The following is a 23,508-nucleotide window of genomic DNA, read 5'->3' on the forward strand; positions in this document are numbered from 1 at the left end:
ATTTGCATGTGAGCAATTCAGACGGTTGTCTACAGATTGGGGGTTTGGACATCTCAGCCCTGCGGCACCCACACGCTAATGGCAAAACAGAATCAGCTGTAAATATAGTAAAGAATCTTTGTAAGAAGTTCCAATATGATGGTAAAATGACCCGTGGAAAGTCATTCTACATTGGAGGAACACCCCAACCGAAGGTATGGACAGTAGTCCTGCACAGCGCTTGTTGTCAAGGAGTCTGAAGACTTCATTACTTGTGGCAAACAAATGGCTTGAACCTTATGTGGTTACAGGTGTACTGGAGAAACTCTGACATAGGAAACAGATCTACAAACTGACATTTGATGTGTCTGTCAAAGACTTACCATTGGAGAGTCAATCCGTATGAAGCTGCTGCCTGGTGACAGAACTGGTCACTGGAGACTGGGCACCTCTGTTCAGGGAGTTGCTCGTCATTCATATTCTGTGGATGTGGAAGGCAATGTCTACCGCCGCAATCTAGTGGACCTGCAAGTGGCAGAACAACTCACAGCACAAGCCTATGATCCTCCTACACATGATCCTCCTACAATGCCCCTTGTCCTACTGGACCACGTAAGCAAGGCATAGACAATACTACGGTCATATCTGAATAATACCACGAGGATGGTATAATGAAGCCACATATACCAGTAAGTTCTTCTGTACCAAACACACAGCCGGGAAAGAGAGCAGCTCTTCAACACCTTCTGGAGCTGAACAGCATTTCCCAGGCAAAATCACTGTGGCCTTGTGCAGCGTTCGAGTTTCAAGACCGCCAAATAGACTCATCTGTAGTGTATCTACACGTAACACCGTATGTTATGTTTAAGACTGTTCACAATCTGTTTTTAGGTTGTTTACACATTTTTGGATTGAATGTAAAAAAAAAAAAAAAAAGGGAGGTGATTTGGAGTTCTTATACAAATACAGGGAGTCTATTGTAATATATTCTATGGAAATATTGCATTGCTTGTACTTCCTGTTCTGTGTTTGCTGTTCCTGTTATAGAATTTAACATGGCTCTTCAAACAGCTTTCAGTATCTTCATTTCCATACTTGAAACAGCTGTGTTCAAACTTCGAGACATTTCATGAGCTGCAGTTCCTCTGAGTTCCACAAGGTGGTGATCCCACCTCTACCCAGTAAAAAGTCTCTATGGAATACAGACAGGAAGTGATGTCAGGTAAAGAGAGGGCGTTCCTTTTTATAGGACGTAGAGAGGAGACATTATCTGGATCTGGCGGCAGAGGAGGTAATATGTAGATTAACCCCTTCAGGGGGATCAGTTGATGATTAATATATCTTCCTTCTAAATCTGTGTGTCAGGTTCCTATAAGGTGTCAGGATGTCACTGTCTATTTCTCCATGGAGGAGTGGGAGTATTTAGAAGGACACAAGGATCTCTACAAGGACGTCATGATGGACAATCAGCCGCCCCTCACATCACCGGGTAAGAGGAGACTTTATTGTAAAGGAGAGAGCAGTACGGAGGCTCCACCTAGATCCCCCATCATCTGATAAACACATAGAAACAATGTATTCAGTCAGTGTGTGTGTTTCCTACAGATGGATCCAGTAATGGGAACCCACCAGAGAGATGTCCCCGTCCTCTGTATTCCCGGGATTCCACACAGGAAGGTCACACCATCCCTCACCATCATCAGGTAGGTGAGGAACAGTCACTGATAGGATCTGTACATTATCTGCATTGTTACAATTGTTATGATTTGTATTATATTTGTATTAGACCTCATCTGGAATATGCAGTTCCGTTTTGGGCACCAGTTCTCAAAAAGGATATCTGGGAACTGGAGAAAGTGCAGAGAAGGGCAACCAAACTGATAAGAGGCATGGAGGAGCTCAGCTATGAGGAAAGATTAGAGGAACTGACTTTATTCACTCTTGATCAGAGGAGATTAAGGGGGGATATGATCAACATGTACAAATATATAAGGGGTCCATATAGTGAACTTGGTGTTGAGTTATTCACTTTACAGTCAACAAAGAGGACAAGGGGGCACTTTGTACGTCTAGAGGAAAAGATTTCATCTCCAAATACGGAAAGGTTTCTTCATAGTAAGAGCTGTGAAAATGTGGAATAGACTCCCTGCAGAGGTGGTTCTGGCCAGATCAGTAGATTGCTTTAAGAAAGGCCTGGATTACTTCCTAAGTGTATGTAGCACTAACCCCCGAAGGAGCTGCTGGTTAGATTTTGGGCTTACCGTTACCTTCTTTTTCACTTCACTTCACATCTAGAGGTGTCCCGTGGTAATTGGCCCAGTAACTTGAGAGACTGAAAACAGGTCCACTTGAATGGATTTTATTTGCAAAAAACTTAGACAACGAGCAGTCTCTTAAATTGGGATCAGAGGGTTGGAAAGGAAAGTTCAGGTACTCTTAGTGTCAAAGTCAATATTGAAGAACTTGCTTACTTTGACTGCATGCAGAGAATAGCCATTCACAACTGGATGATCACTCAGGTTGGACAGTCCTTCTCTCACAAGGCCTAGCAGCCAACATGGTGCTTACCTCAGGAACAAGTCTCTGCCACAGACGTTGTTGTAGAACACGTAGGAAAACTAAACTTGAAGAACACTCGTATGATACCTGGATCTTTCAGCCAGCTTGGCGATATCCACAAGACCGGATTCTCTTGGGTACTTCTGCTCCTCCAGGCTCTTACTAAGAAACCAACCCGTACGTGGTCTTCTTCTGAAGAGTCCTCCCCTGGATAGCGTGAAGTCACTGGGTCTCTCCCAAACCGGAGACGGCACCCAAACACCTCAGAATCCTCCTTTAGTTTCCATGCCTCGGGCTAGCCAGCCCCAAGACCTCAAAATCGGGTGGATCCGCACCCCAGGCCATAGCCTTCCTGGGGGCTGGTCAGGAGGACCAGGACCATGAAGTCAGTATATCTTTCTGGACCGGAAACCCCCGAACCACGTGACGTCCGCATCTTAAATACCCTCTCCCAGAAAGCACAGCAAGAGCACCACTCCCACTGGGTGGGCTCCGAGAGAGCGTAACTTAAGCACCTGACCAGACCATAGTTCCACGCCTGACAGAAGAGACAGTGCCCCTGTGGTCAGGCAGAACATCTCATAGTCCAGTCAGACAGATGCTGAAGTCCAAATTTAGACAATTGTACCCAAACCAAACTGCAGTTTAGGTATAACCTTAACTTAGAAAAACGCATAGCTCTTCAGGAGCCGCCGCTACATGTACAGAATATAACTGGGTACTAACATTTATAGGTAAAGTTGATCCGGGGGAAAATCCAATTGCCTCTCGGGGGATCAGAAAGGAATTTTTTCCCCTGCCTTTAGCAAATTGGATCATGCTCTGCTGGGGTTTTTTGCCTTCCTCTGGATCAACTGTGGATATAGAATTGGGTATATGGGATTGTATGATATTGTTATTATTTTTATTTTTTTTATGGTTGAACTAGATGGACTTGTGTCTTTTTTCAACCTGACTAACTAAGTAACTATTCTATATTCAGAGTGGAAACCTGAGAGAGTCTAAAGTTGAGGTTAAAGAAGAGATAAAAGAGAAGGATGATGAGGATGGGGTGATGGAGGAGTCATAGTCTTTTACAAACTTTTACTTATGACTGCATCGTAAGGCATAGGTGATATAATCTACAATATGACAATCAAGAAAACTTTAGTGAGTACAAGTATATCAAAGCAGAATTCTTATGACAATATGTTATGGAGTCCAGATTTCAGATCCAGGTACATGGAGGGGGTTGGGGGGGTGTTATGGCGAGGTATTGGACAACTTTATACTTAAGCAATTGGGCAGAGAGAGAGGGTTGTGTTCACCAAATAGGTAGGCATCGTCAGGTTCAACAGAGAGTAGTACTGTGTAATCAACGAAGTAAGGCGGTAGTGTCAATATTAAAGTCGTGGAGCCCATTTGCTCTGGAATTTAGTCAGGGTCAGGTTTGCTTTGGCGAACATAAATTCCATCTGTAGATGTTGATTAAGGAGTTGGGGGACTACTTGAGAAGAAAGTGGCGATATGATATTCCAGTTCCCTGTTATGGAAATCTGCAATTAGGATGTGGGTAAGGATGATATGCCAATGACATTCCCAGGCCTAGCAATGCCAGTTGGGGTGTGATTTTTGTAGAATTGCCGGTAATGTTGGTGATGAGTGTTTGAACAGATTGCCCGAAGGGAAGGAGCAGGGGGCAGGACCACCAGACATATAACGTGGACCCTGTGCCTCCGCAATTTCTCCAACAAGCAGGTGAACGGGATAGGTGAGGTGTGTTGCGAGGTGCCAAGATGTTAGGTCTTCAGAAAAGTTCAGGGCATCTTCCCATTTTTTCATCGATGGAGTCTTCTCTGGGGTTTGTGTAGAGTCCAGCATTTTGTAGAAAACAGAGGATCCCTTTAGGAGTGATGCAGGGATATTGTAGATTTGTATAAGGTCGGTCATGATGGTTTGCTCTGATCTTGTGATAGAGGACAGAGCATGTCACACTCTTAGACCCCTTTCACACTGGGGCGTTTTTTAGGCGTTTTTCATGCGCTTTAGCGTTAAAAAAAGCGCCTGAAAGAAGCTGCAACTGCAATCCCAATGTAAAAGCCCGAGTGCTTTCACACCAAGACCCCTTTCACACTGGGGCGTTTTTCAGGCGCTTTAGAGTTAAAAAAAGCGCCTGAAAGAAGCTGCAACTGCAATCCCAATGTAAAAGCCTGAGTGCTTTCACACCAAGGCGCTGCGCTGGCAGAGCGTCAAAAAAAGTCCTGCAAGCAGCTTCTTTGCAGCGCTTTTGGAGCGGTGAATACAACGCTCCTAAAACGCCCCTTCCCATTGAAATCAATGGGAAGCGCTTGTAAAACGCTCGAAAAACGCCTGAAAAACGCTATTGGCAGCAGCGTTTTGTGGGCGCTTTTAACCCTTTATTTGGCCACTAGCAGGGGTTAAAAGCGCCCCATTAACGCTCAAAAAACGCTGGTAAAGCGCTGCTAGTTTAAGCGGCGCTTTACGAGCGTTTTTCGGGCGCTGACATTTCACATTGGAACTGCAGATGAGGCTTATTTCAAGCGCTTTACATGCGCTTTTTTTAACGCTAAAGCACTTGAAAAACGCCTGAAAAACGCCCCAGTGTGAAAGGGGTCGGTACTTGAAGAAGTCCTTATTGGGAATGTTGTAATCTTCATGTAGGTGTTGAAAGGGGTGTAGCTTCCTTTCATGTAGAATGTTTGCAAGTGTGGTAATGCCCGCTGTTATCCAGGAGGCTAGGGACACATCGAAGAATATTATTTTCAGCGCAGCCAGAGGAAGAGATTGCATTGCTTTTTCCGAGAGACCGTTATTTTGATGATGAATTGAACTCCAGACTTTAAGGGTTGCGTTTACTGTGCTTAAGATTTTTTTTTTTTTGGTTTTATTTGGAGGGGGGCCGGGGTCTGAGTATGGTCAGAAATTGCTCCAAGGACTGATTGGCTCGTTTTGCGGCCCCATTAGACTGCCGATCATATGCAGAAGAGAAAGCAAGCTGATTTCCCAACTTTGCACAAAAGGCTCGCCAGAACCAAGACACAAACTGACTACCCCTATCCGAGACAATCACCTTGGGTAGCCCATGTAATCAAAAGATCTCCCGAGGAAAAATGGAAGCCAGTTCCTTAGAAGTGGGCAACTTCTTAAGTGGAATACAATAGGACATTTTCGAGAATCGGTCAGCCACCATAAGGGTAACTGTGTTGCCCTGGGAGTTGGGTAACTCCACAATGAAATTCATAGACAGGTGGGTCCAGGGCCTCTCTCCAGTGGGTATGGGTTGTAGGAGGCCCACTGGAAGGTGTCGTGGAGTCTTACTCTGAGCACACACGGGACAGGCAGCTATGAAGGCGGTTACATCAGCATGTAGACTAGTCCACCAGAATTGTTGGGAAATGTCCCAAAAGTGTTGATTCTTCCCAGGGTGGGCAGCAGCCTTTTAAGAATGGTAAGTCTGGAGCACGGTAGTACGGAGACTCTCTGGGACAAAGCAGCAGTCACAAGGTTTCTCAGGAGGAGCATGGACCTGAGCGGCAAGTAATTTGTCACCCAAAGGAGAAGTGAGACTGGTGCAAACCATAGCCAGAATACGATGAAGAGGAATCACTGGAACCAGAACCGACTCCATCTTGGAAGTGGAGGAAAATTGTTGTGACAAAGCGTCAGCCCTTACATTCTTAGTACCGGGTAAGAATGAGAAACTAGACAAGAAAATAGCCCATCACGCCCTTCTGGGAGAGAGGCGTTTAGCCTCAGACAAGAATGTGAGATTCTTATGGTCAGTAAGAATGAGAACCGGCACAGTGGTACTTTTTAGGAGATGTCACCATTCTTTCAGGGCTAAAATGATCACTAACAGCTCTCTGTCACCAATCTCATAATTGCACTCCGCAGGTGACAATTTCTAGGAAAAGTAGCCACAAGGACGCATAGCGCTCTCAGAGGTAGGATGTTGGGACAGTGTCATGGTTATGCAGTGATCTTCCTGTGTTTGCTTACCTTCCCTCATGTCTTCAGACTAATGCCGCGTACACACGACAGGACTTAAGTCCGGCAGACTTTCGACGGAGTTCTGACGGAGTTCTGACAGAGTTCTTACGGACTTTCCGAATGAACGGACTTGGCTACACACAATCACACCAAAGTCCGACGGATTCGAACGTGATGACGTATGACTGGACTAGAATAAGGAAGTTCATAGCCAGTAGCCAATAGCTGCCCTAGCGTCGGTTTTAGTCCGTCAGACTAGCACACACACGAGCGGATTTCTGGGTCTGGCAGAGTTCTGTCGGAAAAATTTGAAGCATGTTCCATTTCTAAAGTCTGTCAGACTTTTGCGAATCAAAAGTCCGTTGCAGCCCACACACGATCGAATAGTCTGCCGGAATCATTCCGTCAGACTTTGGATGTTGAAAAGTCTGCTCGTGTGTACGGGGCTTAAGAAGCCAGCCACTTCCACCTGGTGGTTTTCATAACCTCTCCTCTAAGCATGGCTCCACCCCAGGCCTATCAGGGAGCCCTATATTAACCTGTGCACTGCAGGCCTCAGTGCTGATCAACCATTGTGTATTCTTTGTGTGTTAGCTTCCTGGTTCCTGCCGTGTGCTCTGCTACTGTTTCCGTTACCAACTTTGGCGTGTCTGACTATCCCTGTTTGCCTGTGATCCTGACCTTTTGGCGTGTACCCGACTATTCTTGTCTGCTTGTGGCCCCCGACCTTGGCTTTGTCCCTCACCATCCCTATCCTCCTGTTGCCTACTGTGGGTGTGAGCTGGGGGACCCTGGGGGTCGCGACCTGGAGCCAGTTGCAGCCAAGTCCATCCTCACCACTCGAGGCTCTGGTGAACACCTGCTGGCTCTTAGACTCCGCGCCCCAGGGAATCTTACGCTCTAACCCCAGTGGGGTCTGTCCCCCGTCTGCAGCAGTCAGCTGTAGGGTCCACAACCTTGCGGTGCACTCCGGATCCCTACGGTGTGCACCTGTCACCTCGCCTCAAGGTGACCTGACAGTTTGATCAGCCATGGACCCTGCTGACGTTCCGCTTCCAGCAGATGATCCATTGCAGAGCTTAGTTCGGCGACTTGAGACCCAAGAATCGCATCAGACCCAGGTGATGCAATTCCTTCAGGATTTGGCATCCCGTTTTGAACAGGTTCAGGCCTCATTAGGACCCCCGGTTCAACAACCTCAACCGCTATCTGCCGCTGCACCTATCGCATCAGTCGCAGCCACACATTCATTACAACTACCAGCTCCGGTCCATTTCTCTGGGGACTCCAAGGCTTGCAGGGGGTTCCTTAGCCAGTGCACAATTCATTTTGAACTTCTGCCCCAAAACTTCCTGTCCGATCGGGCAAAAGTCGCATATATCATATCCCTCCTGTCCGGCGAGGCGTTAGCCTGGGCCGCCCCTCTGTGGGAACTGAATGATCCAGTGGTTTCTAGCCTGTCTGATTTCTTGAAACTTTTTCAGAATATCTTCGAGGAACCGGGTCGTGTCTCCTCAGCGGCTAGCGCTCTTTTACGTCTCCGTCAAGAGTCCGCCTCTGTGGGACAGTATGCTCTTCAGTTCCGTATCCTCACAGCTGAATTGAGCTGGAATAATGAGGCCCTAGTTGCAACCTTTTTACATGGCCCCTCTGATAGAGTGAAGGATGAATTAGCAGGAAGATCCCTTCCTGCTGATCTGGACAGTGTTATCACCTTGTGTAACCAGATCGATATTCGCTTTCAGGAGAGGGCCCTGGAAAAAAGACGCCAGCACTCCCCGTTCTTTAGGCAGCCTGAGTCCCCAGTCCCTTCTCCTCGATCCGAGGAGCACCCTCTGCCAACCGAGGAACCTGTGCAGTTGGGCTGGACTAAGTTATCTCCCGAAGAACGCGCTAGGCGCAGAACTCTGGGCCTATGCCTCTATTGTGGGGCCAAAGGTCATTTCCGTGACACTTGTTCTCTTCGTCTGGAAAAACGCTCAGGGCTAATGCATCTGGAAGGTGGAGTATTAGACCCTGAAATATCACCTTCACCTTCTCGTCTTCTCCTTTCTGTGTTGCTTCATGTCGGTGCTTCCTCTTGTTTGGTCTCAGCACATCTGGATTCCGGAGTCGCTGCCAATTTCATGGATTGGGAAACTGCATCCTCCATGAGACTTACCCTTTTGCCCCTTACAACACCATTGGTGGTCTTGGCGATTGATGGCACGGTTCTCCCAGAGGACCCTGTCCGCTTCCAGACTATTCCTGTTAAGATGTCAGTAGGGACACTCCACCAGGAGTGGATATCCTTCCTTGTCTTACCTAAGGCTTCATCTCCTATCATATTAGGTCTTCCTTGGTTTCGGCTCCATTCTCCACACGTTGACTGGTCTGCTGGACAGATCCTGGCTTGGGGTTCCTCCTGTTCCTCTTCCTGCCTACTCAAGGGTACCCCAAAGGAGAGACTTCCTGTTTCCACCATCCCAGTATCTTCTGTTTTTCCTGCTGTATATAGCGATCCCTGCGATACGTCCTGCAATAGTCGGACTGGTGCACTCTCTGGGTCATGTGGTGCTCTGGATGAGGAGCCCACCTATGAACCTGAGTCGATCATTCACTCCAGTTCGCATAACCATTTACCTTTTGCCTGTCCCTAATCTCCCTTGGACGCACAGCCAGGCTAACTTGTCTGCAAGTTCCAGAGTCGCTATGCCTTGTGATGCGATTGAGATGGTCGCTACATCTGACTATACTATTCAGTCGGCCTCTGCACCAGTTATGCCAGTCCAGCCCATGCCCAATGAGCTTCCTGCTTCTTGTTCAGGACCTTCTGTGATCCAGCCTCACCCTACTGCTACTATGTCCGTTCAAACCCATTTAAGAGGCTCAATCCATCCTTTGAATAGAATACCTCATCCAGCCAGGAGGGGTTTTCAATCTTTTTCTCAGAGTTCTCTGCATTCTGTTCCTGTTTCAGCTACCCAGCTTGACTCTTGTGACATGTCACTTTCTAACCAACCTGACCTCAGGGATCCACTGACCTCTGCCCAGTCTGGTGGTCCGGTTATGAATGCCCAACTCATCTTTAAGGGTCTGGGGGACCCTGCTCAGACTCCTGATCTTCTCATGCCTCTACCCATTCCTAAAAAGCCTTTAGTCCTCATGTCCCCTCGTCCTCTCCCTATCTCTGTTTCGGTCTCTGAGAATAATCTAAAATACGAGGTTAGTCAAGTTTTGGATTCCCGGCTCCGTAAAGGCATTCTTCAATACCTCGTACTTTGGAAAGGGTTGGGTCCTGAGGAGAGGTCTTGAATCACTGCATCTGAGGTCTTTGCTCCCTGTCTGTTAAGGAGGTTCCATCTGGAGTTTCCCTTTAAGCCTGGACCCAGGCAGGGAAGGGGGAGGTCTCGTAAGAGGGAGGGTACTGTCATGGTTATGCAGTGATCTTCCTGTGTTTGCTTACCTTCCCTCATGTCTTCAGACTAAGAAGCCAGCCACTTCCACCTGGTGGTTTTCATAACCTCTCATCTAAGCATGACTCCACCCCAGGCCTATCAGGGAGCCCTATATTAACCTGTGCACTGCAGGCCTCAGTGCTGATCAACCATTGTGTATTCTTTGTGTGTTAGCTTCCTGTTTCCTGCCGTGTGCTCTGCTACTGTTTCCGTTACCAACTTTGGCGTGTCTGACTATCCCTGTTTGCTTGTGATCCTGACCTTTTGGCGTGTACCTGACTATTCTTGTCTGCTTGTGGCCCCGACCTTGGCTTTGTCCCTCACCATCCCTATCCTCCTGTTGCCTACTGTGGGTGTGAGCTGGGGGACCCTGGGGGTCGCGACCTGGAGCCAGTTGCAGCCAAGTCCATCCTCACCACTCGAGGCTCTGGTGAACACCTGCTGGCTCTTAGACTCCGCGCCCCAGGGAATCTTACGCTCTAACCCCAGTGGGGTCTGTCCCCCGTCTGCAGCAGTCAGCCGTAGGGTCCACAACCTTGCGGTGCACTCCGGATCCCTACGGTGTGCACCTGTCACCTCGCCTCAAGGTGACCTGACAGGCAGAAGGGCACCAACTCCAGTTTCAGAAGCATCAACCTCAAGGATAAAAGATAATGTAGGATGTGCCAACACAGGACAAAGGCAGCCTTGAGACTCTCAAAGGCCTTAATGGACTCTGGAGACCAATTCTGTGGGTTACCATCCCTTCTGGTCATATCAGTCAGTGGCTTGACCAGAGACGAGAAGTTATGAATAAACTTCCAATAATAGTTGGCAGAGCCAAGAAAACACTGCAAAGGATGTAAACCCACTGTAGGACTGCTGAAAGTTTCTCTGGGTGCATTCAGAAAACCAGCAGTGGAAATTACATAACCCAGGAATATAACCTGTTCACAATGGAATTCACACTTCTCCAATTTACAATAGAGATTGTTCTCTCTTAGTTTCTGAAGCAGACAACAGACATCTATGTGGTGGCTCTCCAGGGACTTGGAAAATATGAGGATATCATCGAGATAAACCACCACACATAACTGCATCAAATCTCGGAGGACATCATTAATAAATTCCTGGAAAACCGCCGGGCATTCCAAAGGCCAAAAGGCATTAAGAGGTACTCATAATGGCCTGTTCTGGTATTAAACGCAGTTTACCACTCGTTGCCCCTCCTTAATCCTCACGAGATTGTATGCCCCTCTCAAATCAAACTTTGTGAAAACCGTTGCTCCCTTGAGGCGGTCAAATAACTCTGTAATCAACGGAATCAGATAGGCATTCTTTATCATGAAACGATTGAGACCCCTGTAATCAAAACAAGGTCTCAGATCACCACTCTTCTTCTTCACAAAGAAGAAACCAGCACCAGCAGGAGACGAGGATTTGCGGATGAAACCTCAAGAAAGTGCATCTGCAACGTACTCCTCCGTGGCCTTATCCTCCAAGACCAACAAAGGGTAAACCCAGCCATGACGGGGTATGGCACCAGGTTTAAGGTCAATTGCGCAATCATAAGACCAGTGTGGAGGCAAACTACCAGCTTGACCTTTGTCAAAGACATCGCTAAAATCGTGATACTTGTCCAGCAGGGAGGAGAGTGAAGAGATGCACAGGACTTTGGCTACCATCTGGAAGCATGTCTTACTGCATTGTGGTGACCAGGAGAGAACCTCAGCACAGAGCCAATAAAAAGAGGGGTTGTGCCTCTGTAACCAAGGATAACTAATAACCAGCGGAAACTTAGGTGAGGAAATAACTTGGAATTGGATTATCTCATGGTGAAGAGCCCCTACGGCCATGGACAACAGAACAGTCTCATGAGTCACATTAGCAGGCTGTAAAGGTCTCCTGTCAAGAGCCTCAATGGCAAGTGGAGTGTCATGCAGCTGCAGCGGAATTGAGCACTTCGATACAAAGGCAGCATCAATGAACAGGCCTGCAGCCCCAGAGTCGATTAGAGCATGTATCTTGAAGGACGACTCAGCCCAAGAAAGAGTAACCGGAACCAGGGGCTTATCCTTCTGGATAATTGGGGATGAAACAACTCCACCTAAGATCAGGACAGGACCTCAAGGTTCGGGCGTTCCCAGGATGGGTAGGACAAGACTTCAAAAAGTGACCAGCCTGGCCACAATAAAGGCCCAATCTCTTCCTCCTAAGGGTTCTCTCATCCGCAGAGAGACGCGTGAAGCCCAAGTGCATGGTTTCATTTTCACAGACCAACTCGGTACCAGGAGGCATGAGAGGTGAAGGAGGCATGAGAGGTGAGGGAGGCAAGGGTGGGACTGCAAAGTTCGGAGACAAATGTACAGGAGGCTTCCGCAAGCGCTCCTTAAAAGGAAGTCTTTTTCAGAGTCTGTAGTCCATGAGGATGGCAAACATGATCAACTTCTCCAGCTCAGTGGGTATATCTCGGGCTGCTATCTCATCCTTGATGGTATCTGAGGGACCATGAGAAAAAGCAGCCTCTGCTGCCAGAGTAAGGAATTCAATGGTGTATTCAGCAACAGTTCTCGTACTCTGATGGACATGAGGCACTTGGCAGCAGAAGGGGAGCATGCGGGAACGTCAGATACCCTTTTTAAAGAAGTCACAAACTCAGGGTGACTCAAGACAACAGTTTTTTCATCTCCCATAGAGGGTTTGCCCAGGCCAAGGCTCTCTCAGAAAGCAAAGATATCACAAAACCTACTTTGCTTCTGTCCATGGGTAACGCCCGGGCCAGCATCTCAGTGGTTGAGAAACCCTCTGCATTGGACTGGATCTCCCCCAAATTGCTGAGGAAGCGGAGCAGAACTGGAGCAGCAGCAGGGAAGGCCCGCAACACAGATTGTACCGGAGCAGCGCAGTGGGAGATTCCAGGTGAGCCGTGTAGCGATCCTGCTCATCCAATCTGGAAAAAATATTACCAACAAGTGGATTGACTGCATGTTCTGAATTCATAGCCTTCGCCTACTGTCAGAAACCATGAAATCAGACTGAGACAGGAGTACAGTTAAATCACACTTGTTTAATAATAATGAAAAAAGGTAAACAGAGTAAACACGGAACCGGATTGTATAGTCAGACAAGCCAAAATGTCAGGGAGCCAGAGATGAGCATAGTAGAACAGCAAGCAGGATTTGGAGCCAGAAGGAATATCAGCCAAGCAAGTCTTTAACAGGAACACAGGAGAGCGGCTCCTAGAGATGTGACCAAGGCAAAGGCAGAGATTATCTGTGTTGGATGGCTTAAGTAGGCAGAACTGACGAGCAGGATATTAACAGGTGAGCCACTGTGAAGACATGGGAGCTGGCAATTAGCTGACAGCTGAGCGTCCAACTTACAGAAAGAAGGGCTGATCCCAGCCCGGACACTTTGGAACCTTTACTCTGTAGAATTCGATCAAACCAAGATGTTGCGGGGTTGCCTGTTGGAGGAATGCAGTATAAGATCTCGGCTTATGCAGAAGATATTCTTTTCTCACTAACTAACCCAATAATATCTCTTTCTAATCTGCTCCAAGAAATAGGAGCAGGAAGGCATTAACTATAGCTATACCCAAATATTATTTTAAACAGATACATTCACTCCTTACTAAGTTTATATGGACACACAAGCATCTAAGGATCAAAATATCTTTCCTGTTCCTACGTAAACAATATGATGAATTGGCGGTACCTGACCTATACACATACTATCAGGTGGCCCTTTTAAGCCGCCTGATTGATTGGAGCCGACATGAGGGACTTGAAAATATGGCCAGGTCTAGAGCAGGCGCAGAGTAGTGCCCTACTACAACGAGCTCCTTGGTGCTTCAGTGATCTCCCATATATTATTAAGATACACCCATTGATAGGACCTACCTTACGGGTGTGTTTCTGGCTTATTGCTAAAGGCAAATTATTATCAATAGACTCCCCATTGTTCCCCATTTTGGGGAACCCACAGTTTGAGCCTGGTCTAAGGAAGGGAACTTTTGAGGTATTGATAGATCAGGGTTTTTTCAGGCATCTCATTTGTGGCACTGAGATTTTGGCCAACGCTGCAGTCAATAATATCAGGAACAGTGCCATACCAACTAGATTTTCTGGCAAGCGGTGCAGCTGAGACATTTTCTTAATACTTTAGCTCACTTAAGTAGTTATGAACGTAATATAACACCGTTTGAGGACTATTGTAATGGAAATGGCCTACTTCCTCAAACTCTTTCAAGGATGTATGCATTGTTGGCCGCACCCTCAGAGGACTTTCAACTGCCATTTTTAGGAGGCGGGAGATAGATTTAGATGGAGTATTCTCGGAGGAGCAGCATATTAATATAGTATATAATATAATTTTAATCTTCAATCTGTACAAAAAGGCAGGAAACAAATTTTAAGATTTTTGTCTCAGTGGTATGGCACCCTGGCTTTCCTACATAGATGCTATCCAGATATATCAGGTAGTTGCTGGCGCTGTGGGGAGGAAGGTGAGACGTTACTGCATATCTTCTGGTCTTGTCCCAGATTAGGGGGCTTCTGAAGAGAGGTTCGGAGACTTGTTCAAAAATTTAGCAATCAAGAGATCCCTGAAGATCCGACTTTCTTCTTGTTACATTATTCCTAAATACCGGTCAAATCATATAAGAAACCCATTTTATGTCATCTTTTGAAAGCAACTAAATCATCAGCCGTCACACCCCAAAGAGGTTGCTTTGCATTCCTTGGACATGGTCCAGGCTCTGCCGGTGTATCTGTCTGCTATGGCTCCTTTTCGGAGGTCGGACTCGCTCTTTGTATCGGTGGCTGGTCCGAAGAAGGGACTGGTAGTCTCAACGGCCACCATCTCTCGGTGGATCAGACAGATTGTAGTTCAGGCTTATGCCATAAGGGGACCCCCCTTTCCTGTCATGGCACATTCTAATAAGGCATTTGGTGCCTCTTGGGCTTTCTGACATCAAGTGTCCGTTTCCCAGGTGCGTAAGTTGGCGACCTTGTTGTCTGTTCACACTTTCAATAAATTTTACAAGCTTGATGTGAGCGCATCTTTGGATGCTTGCTTCGGCTGCAAGATTTTGCAGGCGGCTGTTTAAGGTTGCAACTCCTCTGTTGAGGAGCTTTGGTTGTTATGGGTGGAGTTATTGTTTGCTGTTCCCACCCCTCGTTTCTTTGACACTGCTTGGGGACGTCCCTAAGGTCAAGATGAGATGCTGTGCCGTCAGTGAACGCTAGAGAAAATAGGATTTTTGTACTCAATGTAAAATCCTTTTCTCTGAAGTTCATTGGCGGACACAGCGCCCGTATGTACTGCTTTTGACGAACTGAGCTGCTGGATGCAGTGTGAGGGGTTATAGCCAGTAGGACCGCCCCCTGGGCGGTACTGAGAAAGCATTGCTGTTTTTAACACTTTCTGCCTAGTCCTCTCCTAAAGGGGGCGATATAACCCTGAGGCCGCGTACACACGGGCGGACTGTCTGACGGACTTGGTCCGCTGAAACACGTTTCAGCGGACAGTCCGCTCGTGTGTGGGCTTCAGCGGACTTTTTCAGCGGACAGTCTGGCGGACTAAGTCTTTCGGAATTTCCGTAATATTGTCCGTCCAACTTTGATTTCAGCGGACAGTCCGCTCGTGAGTAGGCAAGTTGGACGGACTAAGTATGGCGCATGCTCAGAAAGGATTTACATGGCCGAAGGTTGCATTGCAGTGTATTGGATGTCGTATTTCTAGTCCCGTCGTACGTGCTGTACACGTCATCGCGCAAGCTTTTAGCGGACTGTCTGTTCATCGTGTGTGGTCAAGTCCGTTCATTCAAAAGAAGGACGGACTGTCTGTCGGATTGTCTGACGGACTTAGTTGGCCAGACAGTCCGCCCGTGTGTACGCGGCCTAAGGTTAAGATGAGCTGCTGATTTTTTTTTTTTTTTGGTAGCATGTACAAAGTAAGTATGGGGGATAGAGGTGGTGTTGACATGAGGGAGCTTTGTCTTGCATAACGTGCGTTTATTGAACGCAAAGTATGTCTGTTTTTTGAGTGATGGCTTCTTGCCACATTCTAAACCTTTTGTAGGGACTATCAAGGACATTTGCATTGATAGTGGTAATACGGATGGACATATTGATGTCAGGGCTGGCTTAGCCCTTCCTCCTCTGGGCTGGCCGCTCAGCTGTCGGCTAATTGCCAGCTCTCTTCTCTTTCCACAGTTACCAGCTGTTCCCGATGATGCTCGTCTGACCTGCCTATTTAAAGCCTTCCAGCTCACTCTTTCCTTTGCCTTCGCGTTGGTCACATCACAAGGAACCATCTCCTGCTGTTTGTTTCAAGACTGGCTTGCTGACATCCCTCCTGGCTTCTTATCCTGCTTGCAGTTGCTCTCCTTGGATCCCTGACTTCTGGACTGGCTGATTACCCGATCTGGTTTATGAACTTTGGACTGGCTGACTACCCGATCTGGCTACTGGACTCTGGCTATGCTTGACTACGCTTTTTTCTATTTACCTTTTTATTTTTATTAATAAACAAGTGTGATTTGATTGTACTTCTGTCTCAGTCGGTTTCATGGTTCCTGACAATTGATTAGTGATAGTATCGTTAGAAGGATGCAAAATGAAGAGGTAGAAGTACTACGAGTTGTAGGTACATGGGAGAGTAAGGAACGGTACCTGGACTCAGGTTAATATTATCATAAGCGATAGGTCATGATTAAACAAACAGTCATAATTGACACAAAGAATAATAGAAACAATTGCAGTGAATGTAGGCTGTATGTGTAGCACACTTCGTGCCAGGGCATGTGATAACCAGAAAAAGATCAAACATATGAACAAGTTATAACATTTTTGTCCACAAGCTGGGCCTCTAATAAAGAGGGTAATGAGGAACTAGACATCTTGTCTGAGGGGAGAGTAGGTAGACTTTGTGGTCATGAGAGCATCAAGTAGGTTTTGCAATTTCTATGCAGCATATCTGTTATGGTTTATGGATTGCGTTGTTATTTGGGCGACTTATAGATGATTGTATTAGGCCCCAGTTATGGAGCATCTTGTAGCCATTTTTAGGGAATGTGATGAGTATTTGTTGGGTCTGATATGTGACCAGCAATTTGGCGGGGAAGCCCCAGCCATAAACTATATTGTGGTCTCTCAAAATCGCAGTGGTGGGGGTATAGTCTTTTCTCAACTTTGAGGTTTTGCAGACAGGTCCTGGTACAGGGCTATCCCCACATATGGAGGGGAGAGTGCACACGAGGATCTGGCCACTCTCAACAGCCATTCTTTGATATGATAAAAATGGATCCTGTGTGCTCTATCCATTAGTAAATCCCTAGGTGTGAGATCTGGGATAAGCTTTAGGAAAAGCTGCTGCAAATAAGGTATTAGCTCTTGTGGTTTAACAGCTTCAGGGATTCCGCTTATCTTTAAATTATTGCGGCGGGAGCAATCCTCTAAATCTGCAACTTTCAATTGTAGTTTACGGATCATTTCCATCTGTTCCTCATGAGCATCCACCATTTCATCATGTGCTTTTATGATCACTCCTAACTGTGATTCTAGGTGATCTGTGCAGTCTTCAATGCCATCTATTCTGTGAGTAAGGTGGGACACTGAGGACCGTAGCTCAGAATGCAGACCAGCCTGGACGGATATTAACATAGCCTTAATGGTGTTTTCAGAGGCAGGGGCGTCTAATACAGGGAAGGCAGCTAGGAGTGCTGTGTGCTGTGCTGGAGTGTCTGCTGCTGACTCAGGGATGTCTGCCCAGTGATGCTTCTCAGCTGAGGGAAGTTTCTGTGGCGAGTGTGAAGGTGATTCTACAGCTCTCTTACCTCTATCAAAAGCTGTGGGGTTGTCTTGCTACTGTGAGAAGTCCTCTATGTCAGAGAGATCGTCTGAGGCTGTAGGAGGTAAAAGCTCTGTGTGAGGAGGAAGAGGAGAGCAGCTGTTCTCCCGGGTGCCATCTTGTGCATGCTTGCTGGTCATCTGCATGAAGAAATCTGTTAGGCGGCACGGCCCCAGTGTCTGATTTCCTCTGCGGGACATAGCCTGGTTGTTCCCTGATGTTTGTGTCCCTGTTTGGGGCTGAAAGTGAAATTTGAGCTGCGATAGAGACCCGGTTGGGCCAGGGAGTTCTAGAGCCAAGAGGCCATCTTGGTTTGCGGCTTGGACACACCTCTATACACAGCATGTTTGTTACAATGAAAGTTTTATTACATCTTTCAGAGTGGAAACCTCAGGGATGATAATATTGGTGTTAAAGAAGAGTATAAAGAGGAGGATGAGGTGTATGGAGAGATGGAGAAGTTTTCAGAAGGACACAAGGATATGATGGAGCCACCAAATACCTGGAACCCACCAGAGAGATGTCCCCGTCCTCTGTATTCCCGGGATTCCACACAGGAGGATCACACCATCCCTCACTGTTACAAGGTTGGTGGGGCGCAGCTTATAAAACACAGACTCATGGAGACAATGTGTGGATTTTTATGTGATGTCACAATAATAAAGCTTATATTTTACAGATAATATTCATTCTAATTTTCTTGATTTAGAGTGGAGATCCAATCGATATAGAATTTGAGGTTAAAGCAGAAGAAGAAGAGACATCTATGAGAGAGGATGGAATAACGGGGACATTTATAGAGGAGGACACTCCTACAGAGATCAGCACAGGTGGGTCATTAATACTAAATACATTCCTCCACCCATACTGCTCACTGATTGGTCCAGAGTGGGGCGGGGCTGGGTGATATCAGCCTGTAATTCCCTGGTCACATTCCTGAGCTGTGTTCCCCGTCCTGTATTCCTGTATTTCTCTCCGATAATCTTCCTTCTCTGTGCTGCAGACACAATTTATGTATCTAGAATGGATTTTTGGAGATTCTGCGGTTCCGCTGGCAGCAAAATGTTAATTTTCACCATAGGCATTACTCAACCTAGGCACTTGGGGTATGTGCTTTGGGTCTTCTGCCCCATACCCGGGTATAGCATGATGTCTGACAGAAAAATTCTCCCAGGATTACTTGTTCTGTTGTCTGCTGGCTGTGCCGGGTGGAGGGATATGTCTGTATAGTCTCAGACCCAAGTCACTGAGTGCAGTCTCAGGAGATGGGAGGCAGCGGTGTGGGACCTCTACAACTTGTCTCATGTAAGCATTTAAGCTTCCACTGATTACTGAATACCAATATTATGAGTCCTGACCCTTACACTGTATAGTTTATATTGTACATTACATCATTCTAAAACTAAAAAATCCTAACTGTTGTATCCTATATGATAAGTTGAACATTACATAGGACTTATTTCTTTTGCACCCATTCTCTACCAGCTGGACATTTTATATCTGATGATGTGATTGGAGCACAGACTTTTACATGTTGATAATAATGTGATAACATCCTCAAACTTTGAAACCTTAAACAGAAAGTGATAATGAGGGAGGAGTCAATAACCCAATGATGGGGGGTCTTCACGATCAGTCCAGTCTTCATCTTGGTGGTTCTCCTCCCATCCTCACTCTCTGACCTCTGGTGGGGCTCAGCCCCGCTGTTATTCATGACTAAATCATGGACTAAATAAGGAAGTGCAGGACTTCTTGTGTTGGGAAGATGGCAATGAGTGATAGAGGGGGAGGGGACACTCGTCCTATAATCCCCTCATCACTGTCACTCCTATAAAAGACAGTTCTCGTTGTTTCCTCACTCTCTGACTAAGGTCCATGAATAAAGAAATGATCTGGTAGGAGATCAGAGGACCCATTTACTAGTTACCTTGAGGGGGGAATTGTAAGATCCTCAGAGACAAAGCTGCCTGATGTGGGCGGAGTCCTGGTTTAGGGGAACCAATCAGCTCATGTCTAATAATAATCTTTTTATTTCTATTTTAGTAGATGGACGGGAGATGAGGAAAACCTCAGAGGATTGTCTCACTTTGTCTCCAGACTGTAAAGTAGAAGATGAGGACATCACACAGTATAGTCCAGGAGAAAACCCGACTACCTCAAATGTCCATCCAGCACCACACAGTGTAGATGGACCATCGTATTCCTCTTATCCTGAGGAACCTCAGACTGGGCGGGACGGTGCCATCCTTCCAACAGAGAAGAGGTTTTCCTGTACTGAGTGCGGGAAGTGTTTTGATTCTAGATCCAATCTTAATATTCATAAAAGATCTCACACAGGAGAGAAGCCGTATTCCTGTTCTGAGTGTGGGAAATGTTTTTCACAGATGTCCAATCTTTACACACATCAGAGATCTCATACGGGGGAGAAGCCGTATTCCTGTCCTGAGTGCGGGAAATGTTTTTCACAGAAGTCCAATCTTTACTCACATCAGAAATCTCACACGGGGGAGAAGCTCTATTCTTGTTCTGAGTGCGGGAAATGTTTTTCAGAGAAATCCAGTCTTTCTACACATCAGAGATCTCACACAGGGGAGAAGCCGTATTCCTGTTCTGAGTGCGATAAATGTTTTTCACAGAAAACCAGTCTTTACACACATCAGAGATCTCACACAGGGCAGAAGCCACATTCCTGTCTCGAGTGCGGGAAATGTTTTTCATTGAAGTCGATTCTTTACAAACATCAGAGATCTCACACGGGTGAGAAGCCGTATTCCTGTCCTGAGTGTGGGAAATGTTTTTCAGAGAAGTATAGTCTTTCCATACATCAGAGATTTCACATTGGGGAGAAGCCGTATTCCTGTACTGAGTGTGGGAAATGTTTTTCACAGAAGTCCAATCTTTACACACATCAGAGATCTCACATGGGGCAGAAGCCGTATTCCTGTCCTGAGTGTGGGAAATGTTTTTCAGAGAAGTCCAGTCTTTCCATACATCAGAGATCTCACACGGGGGAAAAGCCGTATTCCTGTCCTGAGTGCAGGAAGTGTTTTTCACAGAAGTCCCATCTTTACACACATCAGAGATCTCACACAGGGCAGAAGCCATATTCCTGTCCTGAGTGTGGGAAATGTTTTTCAGAGAAGGCCAGTCTTTCCACACATCAGAGATCTCACACGGGAGAGAAGCCGTATTCCTGTCCTGAGTGCGGGAAATGTTTTTCAGTGAAGTCCAATCTTGACACACACCAGAGATCTCACACGGGGCAGAAGCCATATTCCTGTCCTGAGTGTGGGAAATGTTTTTCAGTGAAGTCCAATCTTGACACACACCAGAGATCTCACACGGGGCAGAAGCCGTATTCCTGTCCTGAGTGTGGGAAATGTTTTTCACAGAAGTCCCATCTTTATACACATCAGAGATCTCACACGGGACAGAAGCCATATTCCTGTCCTGAGTGCGGGAAATGTTTTTCACGGAAGTCCAGTCTTTCCAGACATCAGAGCTCTCACAGGGGGGAGAAGCCACTTTCCTGTCCTGAGTGAGGGAATTGTTCCTCACTGAAGTCCTGTCTTCCTGTACATCAGGGATCCCACACAACCCTCGAGGTGTATTAGTACCTTGAGTATGGGGAATATCTTCTATATGAATGTTGCTGGACATCACAGCTCTCATGTGAGGAAGAAGCACACCCTGATATACACCTCAGGTATACTCCATAGCTGATATTCATCATGTAAGAAACAGTTCCAGGGGTGTGGAAATAATTTTAAAAAACGACTTGTCTGAGGGACTAAATGGGGGTCCCAATCTCCTTGTCCCTTATGACAATCTCCTTGTTCCTCATCTACCAGAGAGCTCAGCAGTGGTGTGGAAGTTCATTTAAAACTACAAGCCGACATCGGCAAAGGACAGAACTCTGAATGAAAGTGACAGCCAATACGGGGATCTTCTCCCCGCACTGCTGTCACACAGAGAACTCGGATCGCTGAGCCACTGCAGGAACATGTAACATCTTCCCGAAGGTGAATGATTCCTTTAACCCTTTCATGGCCAGAAACGTTTTTGCATGTTTTTTTTTTTTTTGCCCACATGTTTAACCCCTTCAATGCTGGACACTTTCACCCCCTTCTTTCCCAGGACAATTTTTAGCTTTCAGCACTCTCACTCTTTGAATGACAATTGTGTGGTCATGTAACACTGTACCTAAGACATTTTGATCTTTTTCCCCCACAAATAGAGATTTCTTTTATTGTTATTTGATTACTTTTGGGGTTTTATTTTTTGTGCTACAAATAAAAAAAGACAGAATTTGTTCTTTGTTTCTGTAATAAAATTTTGTAATTAAGTAAGTTTTTCTCCTTCACTGATGGCCACTGATAAGGAAGCACTAATATGCAGCACTGATGAGAAGGTACTGAAAGGCATTACTGATGGCACTGATTGGCATACCTGGAGGTAATAAGATCTTATTTTCTATTTACACCCAGTAACCCCCCATCATGTCCGTCCTCTTCCTCCATAGTCACTGTGATGTCATTCATGATGAGTAGGGACTGGGAACAGACCATATTGGCATCAGCATGTGTGTTTTTTTTTTTCGTTGGGCATCGTTCATTATTAAAATGCATATTTGGTTTTTGTGATGTTGGAGCGCTGGGCCTTATGTAGGTCCGTTTTACCTGGAATGGTGCAGCACAAAGTGCTTGTGCAGAGTTTTAAAAAAAATATATATTTTGTAACAGCCAATGCATTTCGGGAGCTCAGCACTCCCCCTTCATCAGGGCTAAAAGCCAGACAACAAACAAAACACAAAGAATCCTTAAAATGTGTTAAAAGCTATAGATCTATTCAAGTATAAAAGTACAAATACCTTAATGCAGTAATTGTCAGAGCCAAAAAAAGGACATCTATTACTCGACTAAGGAGTATAAAAACAAGAAGGAAAAAGAAAACATGTTCTTATAAGGGCTACAGGGCACCACAAAAACAAAGAAAGGAAGAAAGACTGAATGTGTTCTTGTTAGGCCCCTTTCACACGTTTTCACGGACTCCGTTTGCTCAGTAGGGATTGATACGTTGATCCCTGCTGAGTCGGTGGATGACAGGTCTGTCTCCGGTCACTGTGGAGTGATGGACCTGTCAGATCTCCCCTCTCCTCTATGAGGGCTGGATCCGTTAATCCCTGCTGAGCCCATGGAGGACAGGTCTATCTCCGATCACTGTGGAGAGATGGACATGTCAGATCTCCCCTCTCCTCAATGGGCGATCGATCCGCTGATCCCCGCTGAGCCGGTGGTTGACAGGTATCACGTACCTTACAGCAGAGTCTGAAAGTTCTGAGGGTGGCCTCTTGTATGGTTCCGGTCCCAACACCCCTGGTAGTGAGGACAGGGAGTGCTGGGGCAACGAAAGGGTGCAGGTGCCTGCAGGTTGAAGGCTGGAGCTTGGAGATACAGGATCCTCTCGGAGGAAGGCGTGAAGACTGATCACCAGAACTTGTTCAGCAGAAGCCAGGCAGGTAAGTATGGATTCAGGAACACTGCAACATCAGGAACAGGCAAAGGTTGGCAACTGGTTGGCGGCAACAAGGTACATAAACGGAAGGCAAGTTCATAGTCAAGGACAGGCAGAGGTTGACAATGGGCTGGCAGTGAGGTACAGAATAAGGAAGCAGAGCTGTAGTAGAGAATCCAAGCCGAGGTCTGTATAA

General features: G+C 46.5%; 2 protein-coding genes across 4 annotated transcripts in view; one reads left to right on the forward strand and one right to left on the reverse strand.

Annotated features, from left to right (window-relative positions):
• LOC143989933 (uncharacterized) overlaps window positions 1–23,508 on the reverse strand; it is a 359,732-nt gene that overhangs the window by 187,947 nt on the left and 148,277 nt on the right. The window lies entirely within an intron of this gene.
• LOC143989582 (uncharacterized) lies at window positions 1,194–22,111 on the forward strand. 3 transcript variants are annotated; one of them, XM_077489781.1, is made up of 6 exons: window positions 1,194–1,270; window positions 1,345–1,468; window positions 1,585–1,682; window positions 18,179–18,385; window positions 18,508–18,628; window positions 19,842–22,111. In XM_077489781.1, exons 2-6 carry the CDS (start codon window positions 1,384–1,386, stop codon window positions 21,338–21,340), a joined length of 2,010 nt encoding a protein of 669 aa, XP_077345907.1. In that variant the 5' UTR covers window positions 1,194–1,270; window positions 1,345–1,383; the 3' UTR covers window positions 21,341–22,111. The 3 variants fall into 3 exon arrangements, with proteins under 3 accessions (XP_077345907.1, XP_077345906.1, XP_077345908.1); XM_077489780.1 differs by having other exon boundaries at window positions 1,221–1,468; XM_077489782.1 differs by lacking the exons at window positions 1,194–1,270; window positions 1,345–1,468 and having other exon boundaries at window positions 1,584–1,686.

This window comes from Lithobates pipiens, unplaced genomic scaffold, assembly GCF_037356315.1.
Source record: "Lithobates pipiens isolate NorthernLeopardFrog02 unplaced genomic scaffold, aLitPip1_a1.2 Scaffold_18, whole genome shotgun sequence".
NCBI lineage: Eukaryota > Metazoa > Chordata > Amphibia > Anura > Ranidae > Lithobates > Lithobates pipiens.

What these genes read in the sequence shown, in the direction of transcription:
- LOC143989582 (XM_077489781.1), top strand. Translation starts at nt 1,384, where the DNA reads ATGGAGGAGTGGGAGTATTTAGAAGGACACAAGGATCTCTACAAGGAC. An exon ending in CCATCCCTCACCATCATCAG is followed by an intron (nt 1,683 to 18,178) that starts GTAGGTGAGGAA and finishes TACATCTTTCAG; the next exon opens with AGTGGAAACCTCAGGGATGA. An exon ending in CCATCCCTCACTGTTACAAG is followed by an intron (nt 18,386 to 18,507) that starts GTTGGTGGGGCG and finishes TTCTTGATTTAG; the next exon opens with AGTGGAGATCCAATCGATAT.